Source organism: Carya illinoinensis, chromosome 7 (assembly GCF_018687715.1).
Source record: "Carya illinoinensis cultivar Pawnee chromosome 7, C.illinoinensisPawnee_v1, whole genome shotgun sequence".
Lineage (NCBI taxonomy): Eukaryota > Viridiplantae > Streptophyta > Magnoliopsida > Fagales > Juglandaceae > Carya > Carya illinoinensis.
Window position 1 is genome coordinate 9060323 of NC_056758.1, and position 19165 is coordinate 9079487.

The window sequence follows — 19165 nt, forward strand, 5'->3', positions numbered from 1 at the left end:
AAAGGAGTTATTGTTTTATTATTTCTCATATCACTTATTGCAAATAAAACATAATTTAAATATTGTAGTTAGACCTATGACATCTCAAAATGAATCAAGCATTGGATTACATGAATATATGTAAAAGTACTATCAACCTCAGAGTTCTCCATCTCCTATATATAAGATTTGGTAAACTAATAGTTTGTTCTTTCGTGCCATACATGCATCAGGCTCGCTGTGGACATGACACGGAGGGGCGATCGGATAGAGTTATCCTTAGGCCTCGTTTGGAAACATGTTACGTATATATACATCTCATCTCTTTCCTGAATATTATTTAAGTACAAATGTTTTGTAATTTCAAATCTTCAATTTTTTTTCACCTAATCAATACCCCATCTTTATAATTTTCTCAGATTTTCAAATAAAATACAAAAATCATTCAAATTTTTTAAATTTTAAAATAAAATTTGTATTAAAAAAATTATATTCTAACAATATTTTAATTTTATAATATTTTTATTCAATTTTTTGTGCCATTTTTTAAAACCCAAATAAAACATTTTAACTCAAATTATTTCACTATTATTCATAAATATTTCATCTATCTCATTCCCCCAACAGACCTTGTTCTTTTGGTTACCCACCTTTCCGATGGGGGCGCTGTAGATGTCGCGGAATATTGCCGGACTTGATCTACTATTAGCAGCTGTCAAATATTCGAGCATGATTCCAAGAGATCATAGAAGAATTTCATAATTTGAAATGAACAGATAAATTCCAGCAACAAGCGTGCAACCTTAAAATTCATCATCTCTATCCAACTTTCACTCGAGGGAAAAAAGCCCAAGCCCCATCCAAAAAGCCTCATGCACTTATGATGTCCAGAAATTACAACTGGTGTTTAGGCTCGATCTACTTGTACCAATATATTGATTGACAGAAACACCAAGCAAAATTACAGAATGCAAAAGCCGAGTCCAAACAGTTTGATATAATATCAACTTGCCAAGAAAGAAAAAGGGATGAATTTCCTGGCGGTATCAGGATATGAATGTTTGAATTGACGAAACCCAGATTCGATAGCCAGCCCTTCATGAGTACTCATAACAAATGCAGGTCACATTAAACCCAATTGAAAAGGAGAGATTTCTGCTTTCACAAATCCAACAAAAGATACAAATTGCGCCAATGCTAACTAGTTTCAACCGAATAATGTATTTCAAACAGCCAAACAAGTACCAATGCCCTTGAAACTATTATGCAAATGAGTTTTGCTACATATAAGCAAAGTCGCGTATTAATCTGCGTACCAATACTGATTTTTTCATACTTAAAAGTTAAATTAGCACTGTTTGCAATAAAATCTACTTTTTAACCAATCACAATAAATTGGTACACATATTAGTACATAAGTGTGCTTGCAACTAGATTTTTCCTATGCAAATAGTTTGTCCTTCTGTTTGGTTTTGGTTTTTCAAAAAGAAAATGATACTATATCGTCTAAGTTTGTCTCTTCAATTTGACTGTTTATGTATTTTGTTTTATTTTTTAAATTTTTTTATTTAATAGTTAAGAAAATAACTATAATTGTATTTGTATTTTATTTTTTTTTAATGTTTAAAGATGTCTAAAAAATATTTGAAAGAAAAAAATATATAATTTTGCACTATAAGCACACCAAATGTGTAAACTTAAGGTGGCATTCGTAGATTGTAGTCAATGCATAAACATGAATCATAATCATGACATCTACCGCATAAAACTGTAAGGCCTCTCTCTTATAGAGGGTTATATTATTGCCTTCCCTGCAGGAGGCTTCTGAAATAATTGCAGATCTGTTCATATCTAGTAATAAAAAGAAATTCCAAGTAAAAAGTAGCAAAAAAAAAAAAATCGAATAGCCGTACGAAGTAACCTATGGCACGTGAATAGCTTAAAGATTTTTGTTCTTAAACAAACCAACAACCACGAGGTAAGCGGCCTCCATGAAGTGCAAGAGCTGCAGGGCTCTCGAACCTCAAATCCGTCAGCACGATACCAATGATACCTAGAATTGTATTGATAACCGTGAGATATGAGAAACTAGTTACACAATGAAATTCGAAAATTCGATATTGAATTTAACACCATTTCGGTTTGTCTGCATCTCCAACAAAATAGAGACGGAGATGTTGGAGTTGGTTTTCTTTTTTTCTTTCTTTTATTTATTTTTTTTAATTTTCTGTCGAAATCAGAGTTGAAGGTGTTACTGGACCAACTCTAATATGATCCGACTCCGACTTCAAATCTGATTCCAATATTGTATAATACTATATAAAAATATGTATTTATCTACATATTTATTATATATACTAATATAATTATAGTACTAGAACTTATATAATTAAATTCAATAATATACTTGTACTCTAATATAAATAGATTAATAATAATTTAGTATATGTAAATATCATATTATTATTATTATCATACATAATCAAGTATTGAAATAAGTTAAGACACTAGAATTGAAATTGGTGTATTGAAATAAGTCTAGTTGATAAGTTAATAATAATAAATATTAATTTACCAAAGTATAATAACATGTAATTAGATATTACAATACAAGTCTTGTATAGAAATAAATTAGACACTAGTATAGAAATAACTAATAAGTCTAATATAATAAGTTAATAAAACAAAATATTAATTGACTAAAATACAATAATATATAATTAGACACTAGAAATAAATTATAAATAAATTAGATATTAATATAATATAATAACATATAATACAGTAGTATAATAATATATAATTAGATACTATAGTATATGTCTAGTATAGAAATAAGTCTAATATAATAAGTTAATGACACATAATACAATAGTATAATAACATATAATTAGATACTAGAAATAATATATAATACTACAATGATGTGTAATTAGACACTAATATAAGTAGAGCAGATCCGAATCTGCAGAGAGAAGCTCTCCCCTCTCTCTAGAAAGCCAAACACAAAATCCTTCCCAGAGGGAGGAGCCTCCCTCCCCTCTCTTTATTTTCATGTTCTCTTGTTTTGTTTTCCTGCTTTTCTAGTTTTATTTTGGTGTATTTGTTTCGACTCTTGAAAATAAAGGGCGCCGGATGCTTGTCTGGGCCGCCTCTCTAGAAAAAAAGGAAGAAGAGACGGTGGGAGAGAAGTGGTGCGAGACGATCTCTATGGGAGAGGCAGACAAAGACGGAGCTTGATACTCTGTTTTAGTACGAGCGTTCATGGGCTATCCCGAGGTCTCCGGTGATACTCTATTTTGGTATGAGCGTTCATGGGCTGTCTAGAGGTCTCCGGTAAGGAAGTTTACGGATGTCCTACTTTGGGAATCATTCAATGGTCTTTCGACGTACTGGGTTGAAGGTAAACGGCGAGGAAGGAAGGCAAACAGCGAGGGAGCTGGAGAAGTGGACTGAGGCGAGGCAGGGCTGCTCTGATTTTGGTACGAGCTGTGGGTAGTGGGTCTAAGCCAAGGATGGTAGTCCTTGGCTGGGGTGAGATGGCGTCCATGGGAGAGGCAGACAGCGACGGAGCTTGCTGCTCTGTTTTGGCACGTGCATTCATGGGCTGCCTCTTTATGGTTGCCGTGCATTCACCTAGGCTCCATGGCGCTTTCCATGCTTCGTGGTGGACTAGCCGGCTCATGTGCAGAGTGGATAACAGGGAAAGTGGGTGGCGGCGGCAGAAGGAAGAGATGCAACCCTAATAGGTTGGGCCCCCACGTGCACACAAGCTGAGCTTTTGGCTTAGACTAGGCCCATTTGTTTTTACAGCCCACCAATTTTTTGTTTTTTTTTCTATATTTGCAATGTTAATTTGTTTTAGGATACTTTTATTAGTAAAAAAGAAATAGACTAATATCTCACTCCTTTTTAGAAGAAGGTAAGTATTTGTCCTACTCTTTTGGAGGAATATAAGTGGTAGTACTCTTCCTCCTTGGGAGGAGAGAGTGTGGTTGTACTCTTCCTCCTTGAGATGATGGAGCTTGGATGTATTTTTTTTTTTGTAAAAATGTCGTTTTAGTTCCGTTTTGACAAAACACTCTCTTTTAATTGCTGTCAAAAGAGAAAATATAGAAGTTTAAAAAATATCCATTACAAAAAAATTTGTTGACGAGAAAAGTCTATAACAGATGAGTAATTTGGTTGATAATCTAAATTTTTTTAAATTAATTAGTCACAGACGTAACTTCAATTTCAGTTAATGAAATTAAGTCTATTATAAAAAAAAAACAAAAAGAAGAAGAAGAAAGACACTAATATAAGTTTAGTATAAAAATAAGTGAGATATTAATGATTTATTTTTTTATTTTTTATTTTTAAAAAATCAAAATTTGAAAGTCTACAATAAATAATTTTTAAAAAAAATAAACTATATATAAAATTAAAATAAATCCAAAAAACCAAAATCTGACTCCGACAACTCGAAATCTACACAAATAAAAAATTCGAACGTGATAAACATGATTCAGCCATCCTAATTTGGATGAAGTAGTGTCTTTTCCCAAAAAATAAAAAAAATAAAATAAAAATAAGAGCTATAAATAATCGAGAAAACTGTTTGTGGGGAGACCTCAATCCATAAAAAGCCCAAGAATTTTAATACTAATTTAATTCTCTCTTTCGTTCGACGAGTGAATGATTCGAAACGCCTGTAGCCCCAAAAGGCCTTTTATCATTTTTCCTTCCACTAACTAGTCAACATACTCCGGTCAAATCATTGGCAATCGAATATTAGCGATTCGTTAACATCATTTTTCGTCTCATTTTATTTAATCTAATAAATATAATTTTTTAACGTTTTTGTATAAAATAAAATAAAAAATCTAATTTTTTAAATTTTAAAATAAAAATAATATTAAAAAATACTTTTAAATAATATTTTATTTATTTTTAATATCTCATCACTAAAATCAACCAAAGCCTAGGTATCAATTAAATATACAAAACCTGTTCCCCTTAAAACTGAATCCATCATTACGCGAAACCATCATCACTCTAGGCAAATAAAATCCTTCTCAAATTCGGGATACTTTAGCATTGTTTTATACTCAAGAAAACTTAAATAACCAAAACAAATAAAGAGAATCAGTTTAAAATACTAAAACTTTCTGCCAAAAGCCGGTTCCATTTTCCAGTCATCTCTAAACATCCAGAAGATTACAGGGGCACCATTACACCTTTCTTCTTCACATTACCCACCATACAGGCACTTCATATTCACAGAGACCTAAATCTAACCAAACCTCTAGAATCCTCCTTTCTTAACACAAACAAGCAAACGAAAATTTACTTATTTTTCTAATCTCTTTCTTTTTCCCTGAATTCTCAGGCAGTGGCCTTCTTGGCTCTCTTTGCAGCAGGAGACCTGATTGACTTGGGTTGTTTGGGCTTGGCAGGAGTCGCCTTCTTCGCCTTCTTTCCCACAGGCGCGACCTTCTTCGTGGGCTTCCTCTTCGTGCCCCTCTTAGTTGCGGGGTCTGGTTTTTTCGCCGCCGGAGCGGGCTTGGTTGCCTTGGCTTTAGCCACCTTGTCCTTTGCCACCTTGTCCTTCTTTCCCGTTTCGGAGAGTTTGTACGATGCCTTGATCTTGATCAGCTTCCCTCTCGTGGCCGAGTTCTTCAGTTGCAGACCCAATATCTTCTTAAAGTTCGAGGGGAGTACGGCCTTGTGCTTCTCCTCCATGTACTTGGCTATGGCGTATGGGCTGGACCCACTTTTCTCGTTCAGAGCCAACAGAGCCTCCTTGATCATCTGCGAAAATTATCATAAACAATTTAACTCCATAATTCTCACACTGAAATTCAAAATTCCTATAAAAACCCAGGCATCCAGAAACCGCCGACTCAGAATTCTCAGGTCTGAGAGACGAAAAATAAAGATGAAACTCATTTGGATTTAATAAATTATCCACAAACACATGACAAAATCAAAATTCAAACGATAAGTCCATGGATAAGAAGTGAAGTAACCTGAAAGTATGGAGGATGAGCAGCAGTTTTTGGTTGTTTTGGCTTCTTCTCCTTGGGGACCTTGGCTTTCCTCTCCTTAACTGGCTTCGAAGCCTTCTTCTTGGGCTCCTTAGCAGCTGGGACTTCCGCCGTCGGCTTCTCGACGGCCGGGACTTGAGCTTCTCCGATAGCAGACATCACGAATCACCGAAATGAACTCTCACACAGACACCGCGCAAATGTTCCGAGAATATCTAGTGACGCAAGTTGAAGTGACCCTCTTGGTATTTATCATTAGAAACCGATCTCCGTGAGAAGTGGGCGCGGCTTCTGATTGGTCCGCTTTTATTCTCGCGGATCGTGGCTTCGTGAAAGGAGAGTTCTGGAACGTACGCGTGGAGGAAATAGGAGCGTTGATCTGTAGCATCTTTTAAGTGGGTCAAATGCGACACAGATGGGGCTAAATAGGGATAGGAATTCCAGAAAGGACTCATGTTCTTCCTCTGGAATGTTAGGAGGGTGTGTTTTTTCAGTGGAATTAGGACTGAGTTTCTATGCATTGGAATTGAATCCCAACGTGAGAATCTTTTCAGATTGAAGCCAAGAAAGGAGGGATTATAATGTGGGTTGAACGAAGTGAAATGGTCATCATTTAGGATGTGATATCAAGGCATCAAAGAGTAACAGTTTTAGTTCTACCATTTGTTTCTTATTTTTGGACTCAAGTAGAAAATATAATATATAGTTTTAGGCCCAGTTTTATTACACAGATAAGATAAGAAGAAAATTAAAAATTAAAGAAAATATTATTAAAATATAATTGTTTTAATATAATTTTTATTTTAGAATTTAAAGAAGTTAAATTGTTTGAAAAATTCTATACACTATACTACAATCTTCCTTACATTTCATTAAGTAAGATGAGGCACATTTATCACTATTGAATTATTATTTATTGCATGCTTCTTTATTATTAAATGGTGATAAATGCTTCACATCATATGTAGTGGGATGGTGGTGTAATGTATAGCATTACTCAATTTTTTTTTATATTTTATTTGAAAATTTGAAAAAGTTGTAATAATTAGATAAAATAAGATATTTTGTAAATATAAACCAGGCCTTAGTACTTATAGCTTATAGTTTAAGTAATAAGTTCTACTATTAAAAAATTATTTACTATTTTGTAACTATGGCTTGGTTTAGTTACCAAATACTAAACTATCACATCTAATCTCATCTCATTATTACAAATTTCTCAAATTTTAACACAAAATATAATAAACAATTCAAATTTTTAAATTCTAAAACAAAATTAATATTAAAAAAATATATTGTAACAATATTTTATTCAATTTTTAATAAAACATTTTAACCAAACAAGGCATATATGTTTAAAGTACTTTCAAATATATTACATTTGTTTGAAAATAAGTTTAGAAAAAAAGTGTTTTATGAGATAGAAATGAAGATTATTTAATTTTTTAAATATTATGACTGCATTCTTGAAAGTTTGAAAGTTGTAATTATTTTAAAGTTGTATAGATATATTCGCCTATTGACAGTCTTTTAAAAATTTGAATTATGTTTTGTGTTAATTTTTTAAATATAACTCAATTCACATCCCTCTTGTGTTAATCATCTGGGCAATAATTAGTATCAAAGCAAGGGCTTTATTATAAGATTAACCATCTCTTGAGTTAAAATTTTATGGCTAATATTGCAGCTTCATTTGGTGAAAGTCAATCTAGAAGTCGCCTCCACTCTTTTGTGGAGACAATTACCCATTCTGGAAAGTTTGAATGAGAATATTTCTTCATTCTTAAGGTCGAGAAATCTGAAAATATATTGTAAATAGACCTTATATTCCAACAAAAGTAGTTGATGGAGTAAAGATCAAAAAGGAAGAAGAAAAATTTAATCGTAAAGACGATAGACTTTATACATTGAATTTATCTGCTATGAATTTATTATATAATGCTCTCAATGAAAATGAATTTAATAAAATAATGACTTGCGTTACGGCAAATGAAATTTGGGATAATTTGGAAGTTACTTATGAAGGAATTTCGCAAGTAAATGAATCAAAAATTTATATTCTTACTCATGAATATGAAATGTTTAAGATGAATCATGATGAATCTATTTCTAATATGTACACTAGTTTTACTAATATCATAAACAGTTCGACTGCTATTGGCAAAGTTTATTCTAAAGTAGAGATAGTAAAAAAAATTCTCAACTCTACCAAAACGCTGGGAATCAAAAGTGACACCGATTTTTAAAGTTAGAGACCTCAAGAAGCTTGAAGTGAATTAACTCATTGGGTCACTTATCACCCATGCGTACACATTAAAAAGATGAAAAGAAAAAAGAAAGTCAAATAAGAGTTTGGCACTTAAAGCTATTTATCATGAAAGTGAAAATGATGAAGATAAGAAAAATGACGATAAAAATGAAGAAATTGCGATGATAACAAGAAGAATTAAGATATTCTTAAAAAAAATAAAGCTCCTTCAAGGAAATTATTCAAAAAGTTTTTCAAGAAAGATTCAGTTAAAAATGATACTTTAATTTGTTATAAATGTAATAAGTCTGGTCATATCAAACCAGATTATCCTATGCTATAGAAAAATTGAAACAAGAGCAAGAAAGTAATGAAAGCTAAATGGGATGATGATTCAAGTAGTTTGAATAGTAAAGCAAGCAATGAAAAATCAACAAATCTTTATCTTATGGCTAAAGATGACATTGAGGTAACAAATTTTGATAATATTGAAAATCTTTTATATGAACAATTGCAAAATGTTTTAGAAGAGGTATATGAGAAACTTGAAAAATTGGATATCAAGTATATCACTTTGAAAAGAAAAATTCTTTTTTAACAAATAAAATTGATGTTTTAAGAAAAGAAAGTATCATTTTGAAATATAAAAATCTTAAGCTGAAAATAAATAAAAAAACTGATTTAGAAAATATTGTTGAAAACTTTACGAATAGAAAAAGAAATTTTAAAAAACTTATTGGTAGTCAAATGTGTGTTTTTAATAAGGCAGCCTTGTGATATATACCAAACAAAAATACAAACCTTATAAAAATTTCTTTGATAATTCTTCTACATCAAAGTCTAGTATTCAAAATTCTTTTCATAAAAATAATTTTGTCAAAGAAAGATACTATTATAATCACTCAAGTTCTTCATATATGCCACATACTATTTATAATTTTTGTAATAAAAATTGTCACAATTATCATACTTGTTCTATTAGAAGAAATATTATAATGATTATTAGGGTCATTTAGGTACCTAAAAATCTTATTTCTTCTAGTACTAATAAATGAATGACCCAAAGAACTTAGGTACTAAAAATATCTTATAATGATTAGAAGAAAAATATATATGATGCATGCTATAAATATCTTTTGAAAGATAGACCAGAGTCAATAAAAATAGAGAAATTTTTTAAATATTTTTACATAAACTTGAGATTCTTAGCCTCATTTTTAGACGCTCATTCTCTTCATACAATATCATGTCATCCCTAGCCATGGGAACTGACAAGCGGAATGAAGAATCTAATAGAGATTTCAACTGTTTATTCTTCTGCCGAATGATTCCTTCCCTTGTGTGAGACTCTTGAATAATTCGTTGAAGTACAATAATTTATTTTTTAAACTCTTCAATCTCATGGTTTCTGACTTGTAGACGCTGAAAAAAAGCAACTAAGAAGAGGAATAGCGAGTCCCGAGACCTACCAAGTCGTAGATAGCATCGGAATTTGACTTATTAATCAAATTATTATTTTCTTGCTGTAACATGGCACCAATGGTAGTTGCAGAAATGACAGAAGATTGAGATGTAGAATACTTCATAGACGAATCCAAATGAATATTAGAAAAATAAGCCATTGACAAAAGAATTGAAAGTTTAAAACGAGAATGTTGAAAGAATGTAGATGAGTTATAGAAATGAGAAGAATATTTGATGCGGATTGGATGAAGTTTAAAACTGATTTACAGAGATAACATAACGAACAAGACAATCTATCATCTAAGTCAAGAAGCAATGTGATTTCTTTTTGGTATCTAATGGATGAAAATGATCTGTTTTTCAACAATATCAGACGATTTTTAAAATCTCCAGTCATACTTGTTGAGTTACGGCCAGCTCCATTTTTTCAATTATCTACAGTGTCTACTAACACACCATTTTCTTCAATCTATTTACTTGCTGCGAATCTTTTTTAATGATGCCAAAAGGTGGAGAAGTTTTAGACTAGAATATTAATATTGTTTGAATTGCTAAATTTGTTATATATACTTGGAAGTATATTTATACTTTTGCTTGAAAAACTAACGTACATTCTTAGGGAAAGTTTAAGTATTAATACAGGTTTCAAGTTCTATCAAGTATTTGTAATCATAAAAAAAAGGGAGATTGTTGAACTCAAGGTTTCAAGTCTCGTGTAATTATATATCTACACATAGATTTTGATGATAACAAATGAATTCAAAGATTAAAGGAGTTTCAAATTCAAGTTGTCTACACAATAGAGTCAAGCATATCAAGGAACCAAGCATAAGCAAGAAGGGAATAAGTTCACATTAAAGTCATAAAGTAATATTGTAAATCTCTTAAAAATTTGAAATTAGGATTAAAGTTTAAAATTAATATTTTATTATAAAGTATTAAAATACATTTTCCACATGTGCATGAATATTTTAAAAATTAAATTTGAAAATTTTGAAAGATGATTGATTGTCATCGTTTACATGTGCATGACATGATTAAAAGTTTGAACTTTGAAAATATTAAAGATGATTGATTATCATTTTTCACATGTGTATGCTTTATTTGAATATTTTCAAAAGTGATTGATACTCTTTCTGACTTATGCAAAATATAGATATTTTTGCTTGAAAATTTTGAATAGTAAAATGTGTTCAGTGTGCTCATTTCTTCAAATGCAAAAAATAAAAAGATTAGGTTTGAAATTTTTAAAAAATAAATTGTGCTTCTTTTGTTATATGCAAAAAGTAAAAAGATTAGGTTTGAAAGTTTTAAAAAATGAATGATGTTGTCTTTGACATATGAATCTTTTTAAATTTGAATATGAAGTCTCATATGCCTATAAATAGAGTATTTGAGAGTTTTACATTCACAACACTAAGAACATATAATACTCATTTAAAATTTTCATTCTATCTTCTTTAAGCATTGAACATTAACCCTTGTTCATTTTGAGAGATCTACTTTACACTGTATTGTTTTTATTTCACTCATTGAAGAGTGTGTTTTGATAACCTACCCTATCAACTCTTGTATCAGTAAAATGTTATGTATAACTCTTGTGCGATTAGAAAGTTTTCTATACAGGAAATAGTTGAATCACCACGTGTAAGGTGATTGCAAGTGTAGAGGGTGCTCTACATAGATCCTTTTTGCGGTGTTGTTCAAGTGTGTAATAGGTTTCTATCTCCACCTGAAGATGGTTGAATAATGAATTTGAGAATTCTCAAGGGATAGCTTGAGGCGAAGACGTAGGCAGTGGGGCCGAACCTCGTTAACATACTGAATTTGCTTCTCTCTTATCCTTACTCGTTCTCTTCATGCTCATACTTAGTTCCTTGATGTACTTGACTCTATTGTGTAGACAACTTGACCTTAAGACTCCTTTAATCTTTAAATTTATTTAGTATCATCAAAATCTATATATAGATATATAATTACACAAAACTTGAAACATTAGGTTCAACATTCCGCATTATTCAGAAAAACATGTTTGAAGCAAAATATTTCCTCAAAAGTAGTTTTTACCTTATTTGAAATTAAAAAAGTATTTTATTACGCAACACCTAAATAACTTAATTTTTTTAAGAGATTTTAATACTATTTAAATACTTTTTAAAACTCTTATCATTACCCAAATAAGTATTTTGGAAGGTTAACTTTGACTTCATTTTCAAGAGCATCCCATTGGCTTCAAATGCTTTTTCTGTTCATAAAATAGCATTTTTTTTTTCCTAAAAATGAGTATGGCTTAGCCGAAATTTTTGCCACGGTTGTTCAACATAAATGACAGCATGCATGTAGTTTTTTTTTTCTTCTTCTTCTTCTTCTTCTTCTTTTTTTTTTTTTTTTTTTTTTTTTTTTTTTTTTTTTTTTTTAAATTAGTGTATTGTGTTTATTATTTTTTTTAAAAGCATTTTTTGTATGTGTTTTGTTAAATACTACAAAATAAAAAATACAATATTAAAAAATAAACAAACTAAATTTAAAAACAAAAAAATTGAGTATAAATGATACACCTTGTCAATGTACGTATCATTTGCTAAATATATTTTATTCTTTTGTCTCTCTCTTCATGTAAAAAAGGTAACAATTGATCATTTTCAGTTCTTTTAGGTATTGTTTAGCCATACAAAATTTTCATCTCAAACATAAAATTCTCATCTCATTATTACAGCTTTTTCAAATCTCCATATAAAATATAATAAACAATTTAATTTTTTTTCCTATTTTTTCAAATTTTAAAATAATAATAATATTAAAATATAATATTTTAATATTTAATCTTAAAATTCAAAATTCTACAAGCTAGACATTCTCATCTAGCTTGTAGAAAATTCACCAGGATAAAGGTAGAAATTGACATTAAAAAACCACTTAAACAAGACTTCTGGCTTCGTAGAGATTTCAATATAGACAAGTGGGTTTCTTCAAATATAAAAGATTGTTTGATTTTTGCTATACATTAGGCTACTTACAAATTTTTTGCACTTTCCTAAAAATTATCCCCTCCCAATTCCCATCCAGCTCCTAGTTACAAGCATACAACTCTTACTCAACAACAAATTAGCCTCCACAGCAACAGGGAATTTCTCAACAACAAATCAACCTCAAAACTAGATCAACAAACCACCCCAAAACTAACAACCAGGAAACTTTTCTCAAAGTGCAACCATTGTATTGACTGAGCCACAGGAACAAAACTAGCACTCAGGAAACTTTTCTTAAAGTGCAAAGGGAAAGGAAAAAATAGAGGAAAAAACACATGAGGATGGGAAATATTTTGTGGAAGAAATGCTGGCCCTCACCTGTTGAAATATTGGCGTCGGCATCCTCCTAGATCGACTTTGGCTCTCACCTATGCAGACTTTCCCTGTGAGCTCCCAACTCAGTGAATCTCCAACCCAGTGAGACTCCAACTGAGTGTGCTTCCAACCCAGTGAGCTACTGTTCAGCAGCCTCCAACCATCTACAGTAGGAATTAATTCTTCCCCACCTAACATTTCAACCCCAACTAGAATAGGCTTTAATATTTTCTCAGTAAATCCCTTCCCATAAGTCAATACAAGCTTTCAAACTGCTCCAATAGGGGCTAACTACTCGTATCGCACTCTGACTGATTCGGTAGAACAAAGATTTTCACTTCCCTTTGTACGAACAAAACTATTTGGCTCTCCCAATGCAAGTAAATACAAGCTGTAGTGGTAGGCTACAAAGCACAGCATAATAAAAAGGTCCTCTCAAGCTATACAAGTGAGCCCATTACCAACAACCCAAATCAGGCCATTCAAGGGCCCTTTCCAAATAATCGGGCCCAGCTCCTCAATTATAGCCTAGCAGCCACCATCCTTTTGAGCCCATTGAAAATACAAAGCAAAGGTCCTACAGTAATAGATTTATCTCTTGGTAGTCCACCAAAGTCCACTGATGCTTCCAAAGCAGATCTCTCTAACTTAGAGAAAATATTCAAGAAACTAAGCACTCCTCTTACACAAGAAGATAACTAGCCACTGAAAAAGAAGCTGCAAAAAAACCTTACAAAAAATACATCTAACTTTTATATAGGAAATGACCAAACCCCTCCCCCCCAACCACTGAAGAGCAAACTCTAGTGGTTATGCTTCTCGAAATGCACTCTGGTGCTTTGGCAAAAATCACAAAATCTAAGGAGCAATTCTAGTCTAATCCATATCACAAAGCAACACCATATGCACTCGCCAAAAAATCCAAAATAGCTTACGAGGCGAGCTTAACTCTACCTCCAACAGCTCCATGAAGATAATGGTATGGAATTACAGGGGAGTCGCCCAATCCAAGGCAATAAAAAACTTAAGGGCTAATATTAGAAAATATAATTCAGACATTGTACTTTTGTAAGAGAGAATTCTAGTCTAATCCATATCACAAAGCAACACCATATGCACTCGCCAAAAAATCCAAAATAGCTTACGAGGCGAGCTTAACTCTACCTCCACCAGCTCCATGAAGATAATGGTATGGAATTACAGGGGAGTCGCCCAATCCAAGGCAATAAAAAACTTAAGGGCTAATATTAGAAAATATAATTCAGACATTGTACTTTTGTAAGAGACCATGGTGCCTACAGAACATACCTATAGTCTTGGTTTCCACTATTTTGTAAACTTTCCAGCCACAAAAAAAAGGAGATGTTTTGTTGTTATGGCATTCGGACGAAGCTGTTGAACCTATACATATTAATATAATACGATATCTGTTTTTATTTACTTTGATGCTCCAAACACCCTTGGCTTGTTACATATGTTTATGTCCCAGCAAAATGGCATCATAAAGTAAGATTTTGGAATTTATTGGACTTTACATTCAAATCATTTCTAGGTTCATGGTGTTGCATAGGAGATTTCAATGACCTCTTAAATCAATTAGAAAAATTCGGCAGGTGACCCGTCATGTCTTCTTCAATTGGTGAATTGAAGAATCTTATGGAAACCCACGGCTTAATTGACATCGGATTCATTGGTCCTTACCTTTACATGGACCAACAACAAACATGATAATACATTGATTAAAGAAAGATTAGATTGTGGGCAAATCCTCAACGGAGATTATTATTTCCAAACTCTACAGTACAACATCTAACCTCTTCAATATCGGATCATCACCCACTTCTACTCAATACAATAAAGCACAAACAACGTGATTCTTCTTTCAAATTTAAAGAATTTTGAATCCATGAGCCACTAAGTTAGATAATAATTCAAAAAGTTTGGAGCAAGCATTTAATTTGTTGGGAATCCAACATTCATACTCCACAAAAAAAAAAAAAAAAAAAAAAAAAAAAAAAAAATTAAGGCCACTAAAGATGCCCTCAAACATTGGAACAAAGTTCATTTTAGAAAAATTCAAGTTAATATCGAGCAAATAGAAAATAAACTCTTTGATATTTAGTGTAATCTACCAAATCCACATAATCTGACAAGAGAAAAACAGCTCCAACAAAATCTCCAAGAACAACTAAAGCATGAAGAAATATTGTGCTAGAAATCACGAATTTCCTGGTTAACTTCATCAGATCTAAACACTAAATTCTACCATTTATCAACTACCATCAGAAGACGAAAAAACGAGATCGACTCCATCAAAATGGGCCCAGATAATTGGAAAATGGACCAATCTATTATTGAATCAGTTTTCATTAATTATTTTCAGTTTATATATACTTCTTCAAATCCAGTTATTCTGGAAGCATTAGAAAATTTCTTTGAAAAATAAATCACGAATCAGGACAGTGATTTTCTAAATGCAATACCCAACAAGGAAGAGATTTTTGTTGCTTTGAAACAAATCTCAAACCACAAAGCACCAGAGCCAGACAAAATGACTGCTTTCTTCTATAGACACTACTGGACTATCATAAAAAGGGAAGTAATTGATGTAGTACAAAATTTCTTTCAAAATGGTAAACTCTTTAAATAGATTAACCATACAAATATTGCACTCATTTTAAAAATCACAAAACCAAGTTTACCACAACATTTCCCACCAATCAGCCTAACCAACGTCATTTACAAAATCATCATCAAAATCTTAGCCAATCGTGTTAAGACCATGTTGCCCCACATTGTTCCTCCCCTCCAAATGGCTTTTGTTTTAGGCTGCAACATCAAAATAAAATACTTTGATTGCCTATGCGTTGTTCCATCATCTCAAAAAAAAAAAAAAAAAAAAAATCGGGGAGAAAAGGCCAAATGGCAATTAAGCTCGACATGAAAAAGATCTTCAACTATATACAATGAGATTTCTTATTTGTAGTGATGAAGGTGTTGGAATATAACAAAGGGTGGATAAATCTAATTAAAGAATGTGTCACAACAGCTTCCTTCTCAATCCTTATAAATGGCTTACCCATATATTTTTCAAAATACAAAGAAGACTTAGACAACACATATCACGGAGGTATTATCCAAATTAATAGCTAGATTAGAAGCACAAGGCAACTTTAAAGGTATTTGATTAAGCTGAAATATTCCTCCAATATCTCATCTTTTATTTACAGATAATTTAATCATTTTTTGGAAAAGCCAGTGAAAGAAATGCTCAAACAATCATTGACAATCTGGGAAAATATTAGGATTGGTAAGGCCAAATAATCAACCATAACAACTTATCAATCTACATCACAAGAAATACCATTCATGCCACTAGATCTGCAATTTCTCTAAAAATTCCATACAAGCAATCAACATCCAAAATGAATTACTTAGGCGTCCAACCTCATTTGGCAAAAAAAAAAAAAAAAAAAAAAAAAAAAACAGTTACCAAGAACTACTGGCGAAAATGAATAAGAAACTTGAGGGTTGGAAATCAAAGCTACTCTCACAAGCATGAAGAACCATGCTGATCAAAATAGTGGCAAGCACAATTCCTTTATACCAAATGTCAATGCAGTTACTACCAAAATCAGTTTGCAAATCTCTGAATACACGTTTCAAAAAATTTTGGTGGGGCTTCGCTAAAGAACAAAAGCATAATTTAACATTGAAATCTTGAAAATCTATTTGTCAACAAAAAAAATGTAGGGGGCATGGTTTGAGATCAATGGAGAATATGAATTTAGCTTTATTAGCTAAAATAGGATGGAAAATGAGTGGAGCAAATCCAAGTTTGTGGCATTCTCTTTTGACGGCAAAATACCTCAATACATCAACCTTTTGGAAGGTCAAAACCGACTAATTATGGTTATGGAAAGGAATTTTAAAGACAAGAGAGCTGCTGTCAAAAGGTACATGCTATCAAATATTTAATGGACTATTTGTCAATGTGTGGTCAGAGCCTTGGATTTGACAATAGAAAATTTCACACCAAAGCCACTACATCAAAGGAATGAGACCCAATCTTTTCTGAATGTCTCTGATCTAATTATTCTAACACCCAGTCATGGAACATCCAGAAAATGCTAACCCTTTTTGAGCAAGAAAGCATAACTGAAATCTATAAAATTCCTCTACCTCAGAATAATCAAAGAACAGACTCCTTGATTTGGACACCAAGCCATAATGGTAAATTCTCTGTCAAAATAGCTTATCATATAGCAGCAAGAAATTCCAATATACTATTGCCAAATTTTCCAAATGAAAAAACTTTGGAAACTAAAAATTCAAGACCACCATAAGTTACTAATTTGGAAAATCATCTGGAACATTATTCCCACTAGGGGAAGATTGAAAAACATCATCCTAAATCTCCCTTCAAACAGTTATCCATTGTGCAATGAATATGAAGAAACCATTTTCCTTCCTTTCATTGAATGTTCAATCACTAAAATACTGTGGAACCAAAGCAGCTTGCCCTTAAATCTCACATTAATACTATTGATTAACTCAATGCAGTAGTAGATATAGATTATCATTAACCTAGAATCTATGCTGAGATTAAATTCTTTGGAAAAACATCTATTCCAGATATTTGCAATTTTAATGTTAGATTTTATCTAGAGAAAACGGAATGATATAATCCGAAATTAATCAACATTATTTCTAAGGAAGGCAAAGGAACAGTTGGAAATTTCCTACCAAGCATATCTATAGTTGTGGACAGAAAAATTAAAATCTCAAATAATACTGAATTGACAACCTCCGTCTTGGTAGCAATTGAGTATCTCCTTTGACGCTAGAATCAGATATTCTTTTTCAATGTCTTTAGCAGTAGGCCATGACTTCAAATGTAAAATACTGGAAATATGGACATAAAAAATTCAATCCACAAATCTAGTCATTGCAAAAGCCTCTTTAGCCCTACTCGCAACAAAGATGACAGAACACCTACAAAGAGTCCTTTCATTTTGGAAGGTGACACTCGGTTATCTCAACCATTAAAGGGGAAACTTATCACCAATATGGCAGATAACTCTAATCATTGATATATCCATTAAATATTATGCACTCGAAAAGAAATGAGCATTAAAAAAATTCATTGATCTTAAAATTGATGTGTGTACTCAGTGGCGTGGTGGATATCAACCAACTTAACATATGGTTGTACACCTTTAGATAATCTACTAAGATGTATTCTGCATACTGACAGTAGCAAGGACTCCCTTTTATATTGTTGTAATATTTCTATATCAATACTAAACATGCCTGATTAGACCAAAAAAAAAAAAAAAAAAAAAAAAAAAATTAAAGGCAAGTATCGGAAAAGAAGCATTTCTCATAATATTTATTTGTCTAGTCTTGGAAAGATAAATAACAATAAAGGTAAGGATGGCTTCTGCTTCCATAACTCCAGCATTAATTTCCCACCAATCCTCCCACATGTCTCGCTCCTTGTAAGTGCCTGAATTGGTTGACGTTCTTTTGAAGAAAAAATTAGAATTTTTTCTTTATTGTTTTCTTTTAATTTTATTTGAATTCTTTTAAAAGACGAGTTAATTTTTTTTTTTTTAAAAAAAATTCTGGTTTCACAAATTTTTTTATTTTATTTTTAGTTTTAAAGGTAGGACTCATGACAAAAATGCAACGGTTCGACTTCTATTTGGTTATCAAGTGACATCTTTCAACGGCATATTGAAAATGTTTTGTACAAGCCTCACTTATTCTCTTTAAGAAAAATAGAGAAATCTAAAACTTACATGAAAAGATTTATTTTTCAATGATAAACCTCATCTCTTTTCAAATAGAGTATGCAGGACTTTTGCATCCTAATATTTTATCGTTAAAGAATTCAGAAATTAATAATCATATTTACAATTAACCAAACAGTCAAAATAATTGATTTGAGTTGATATACGAAAAACCTATCACTACCATTAGTTTATGCTCACTAACTCAAACTTAATTGAGCCTCATTGCAGGGCAACGATGTAGAAAACCATCTAAGAGGAGCATCAACTACAAGCATGCCTGTACCGGCTTCCCGCGAGATTCTA

The 19165-nt window shown here is 31.9% G+C and overlaps 1 protein-coding gene across 1 annotated transcript; it reads right to left on the reverse strand.

Annotated features, from left to right (window-relative positions):
* Nucleotides 1–5110: 5110 nt before the first annotated feature.
* LOC122317209 (histone H1) lies at nucleotides 5111–6240 on the reverse strand. The gene is made up of 2 exons (XM_043134171.1): nucleotides 5991–6240; nucleotides 5111–5772 (listed from the first exon to the last, which is right to left on the reverse strand). The coding sequence occupies exons 1-2, from the start codon at nucleotides 6165–6167 to the stop codon at nucleotides 5347–5349; spliced, it is 603 nt and encodes a 200-aa protein (XP_042990105.1). The 5' UTR covers nucleotides 6168–6240; the 3' UTR covers nucleotides 5111–5346.
* Between the last annotated feature and the right edge of the window lie 12925 nt (nucleotides 6241–19165).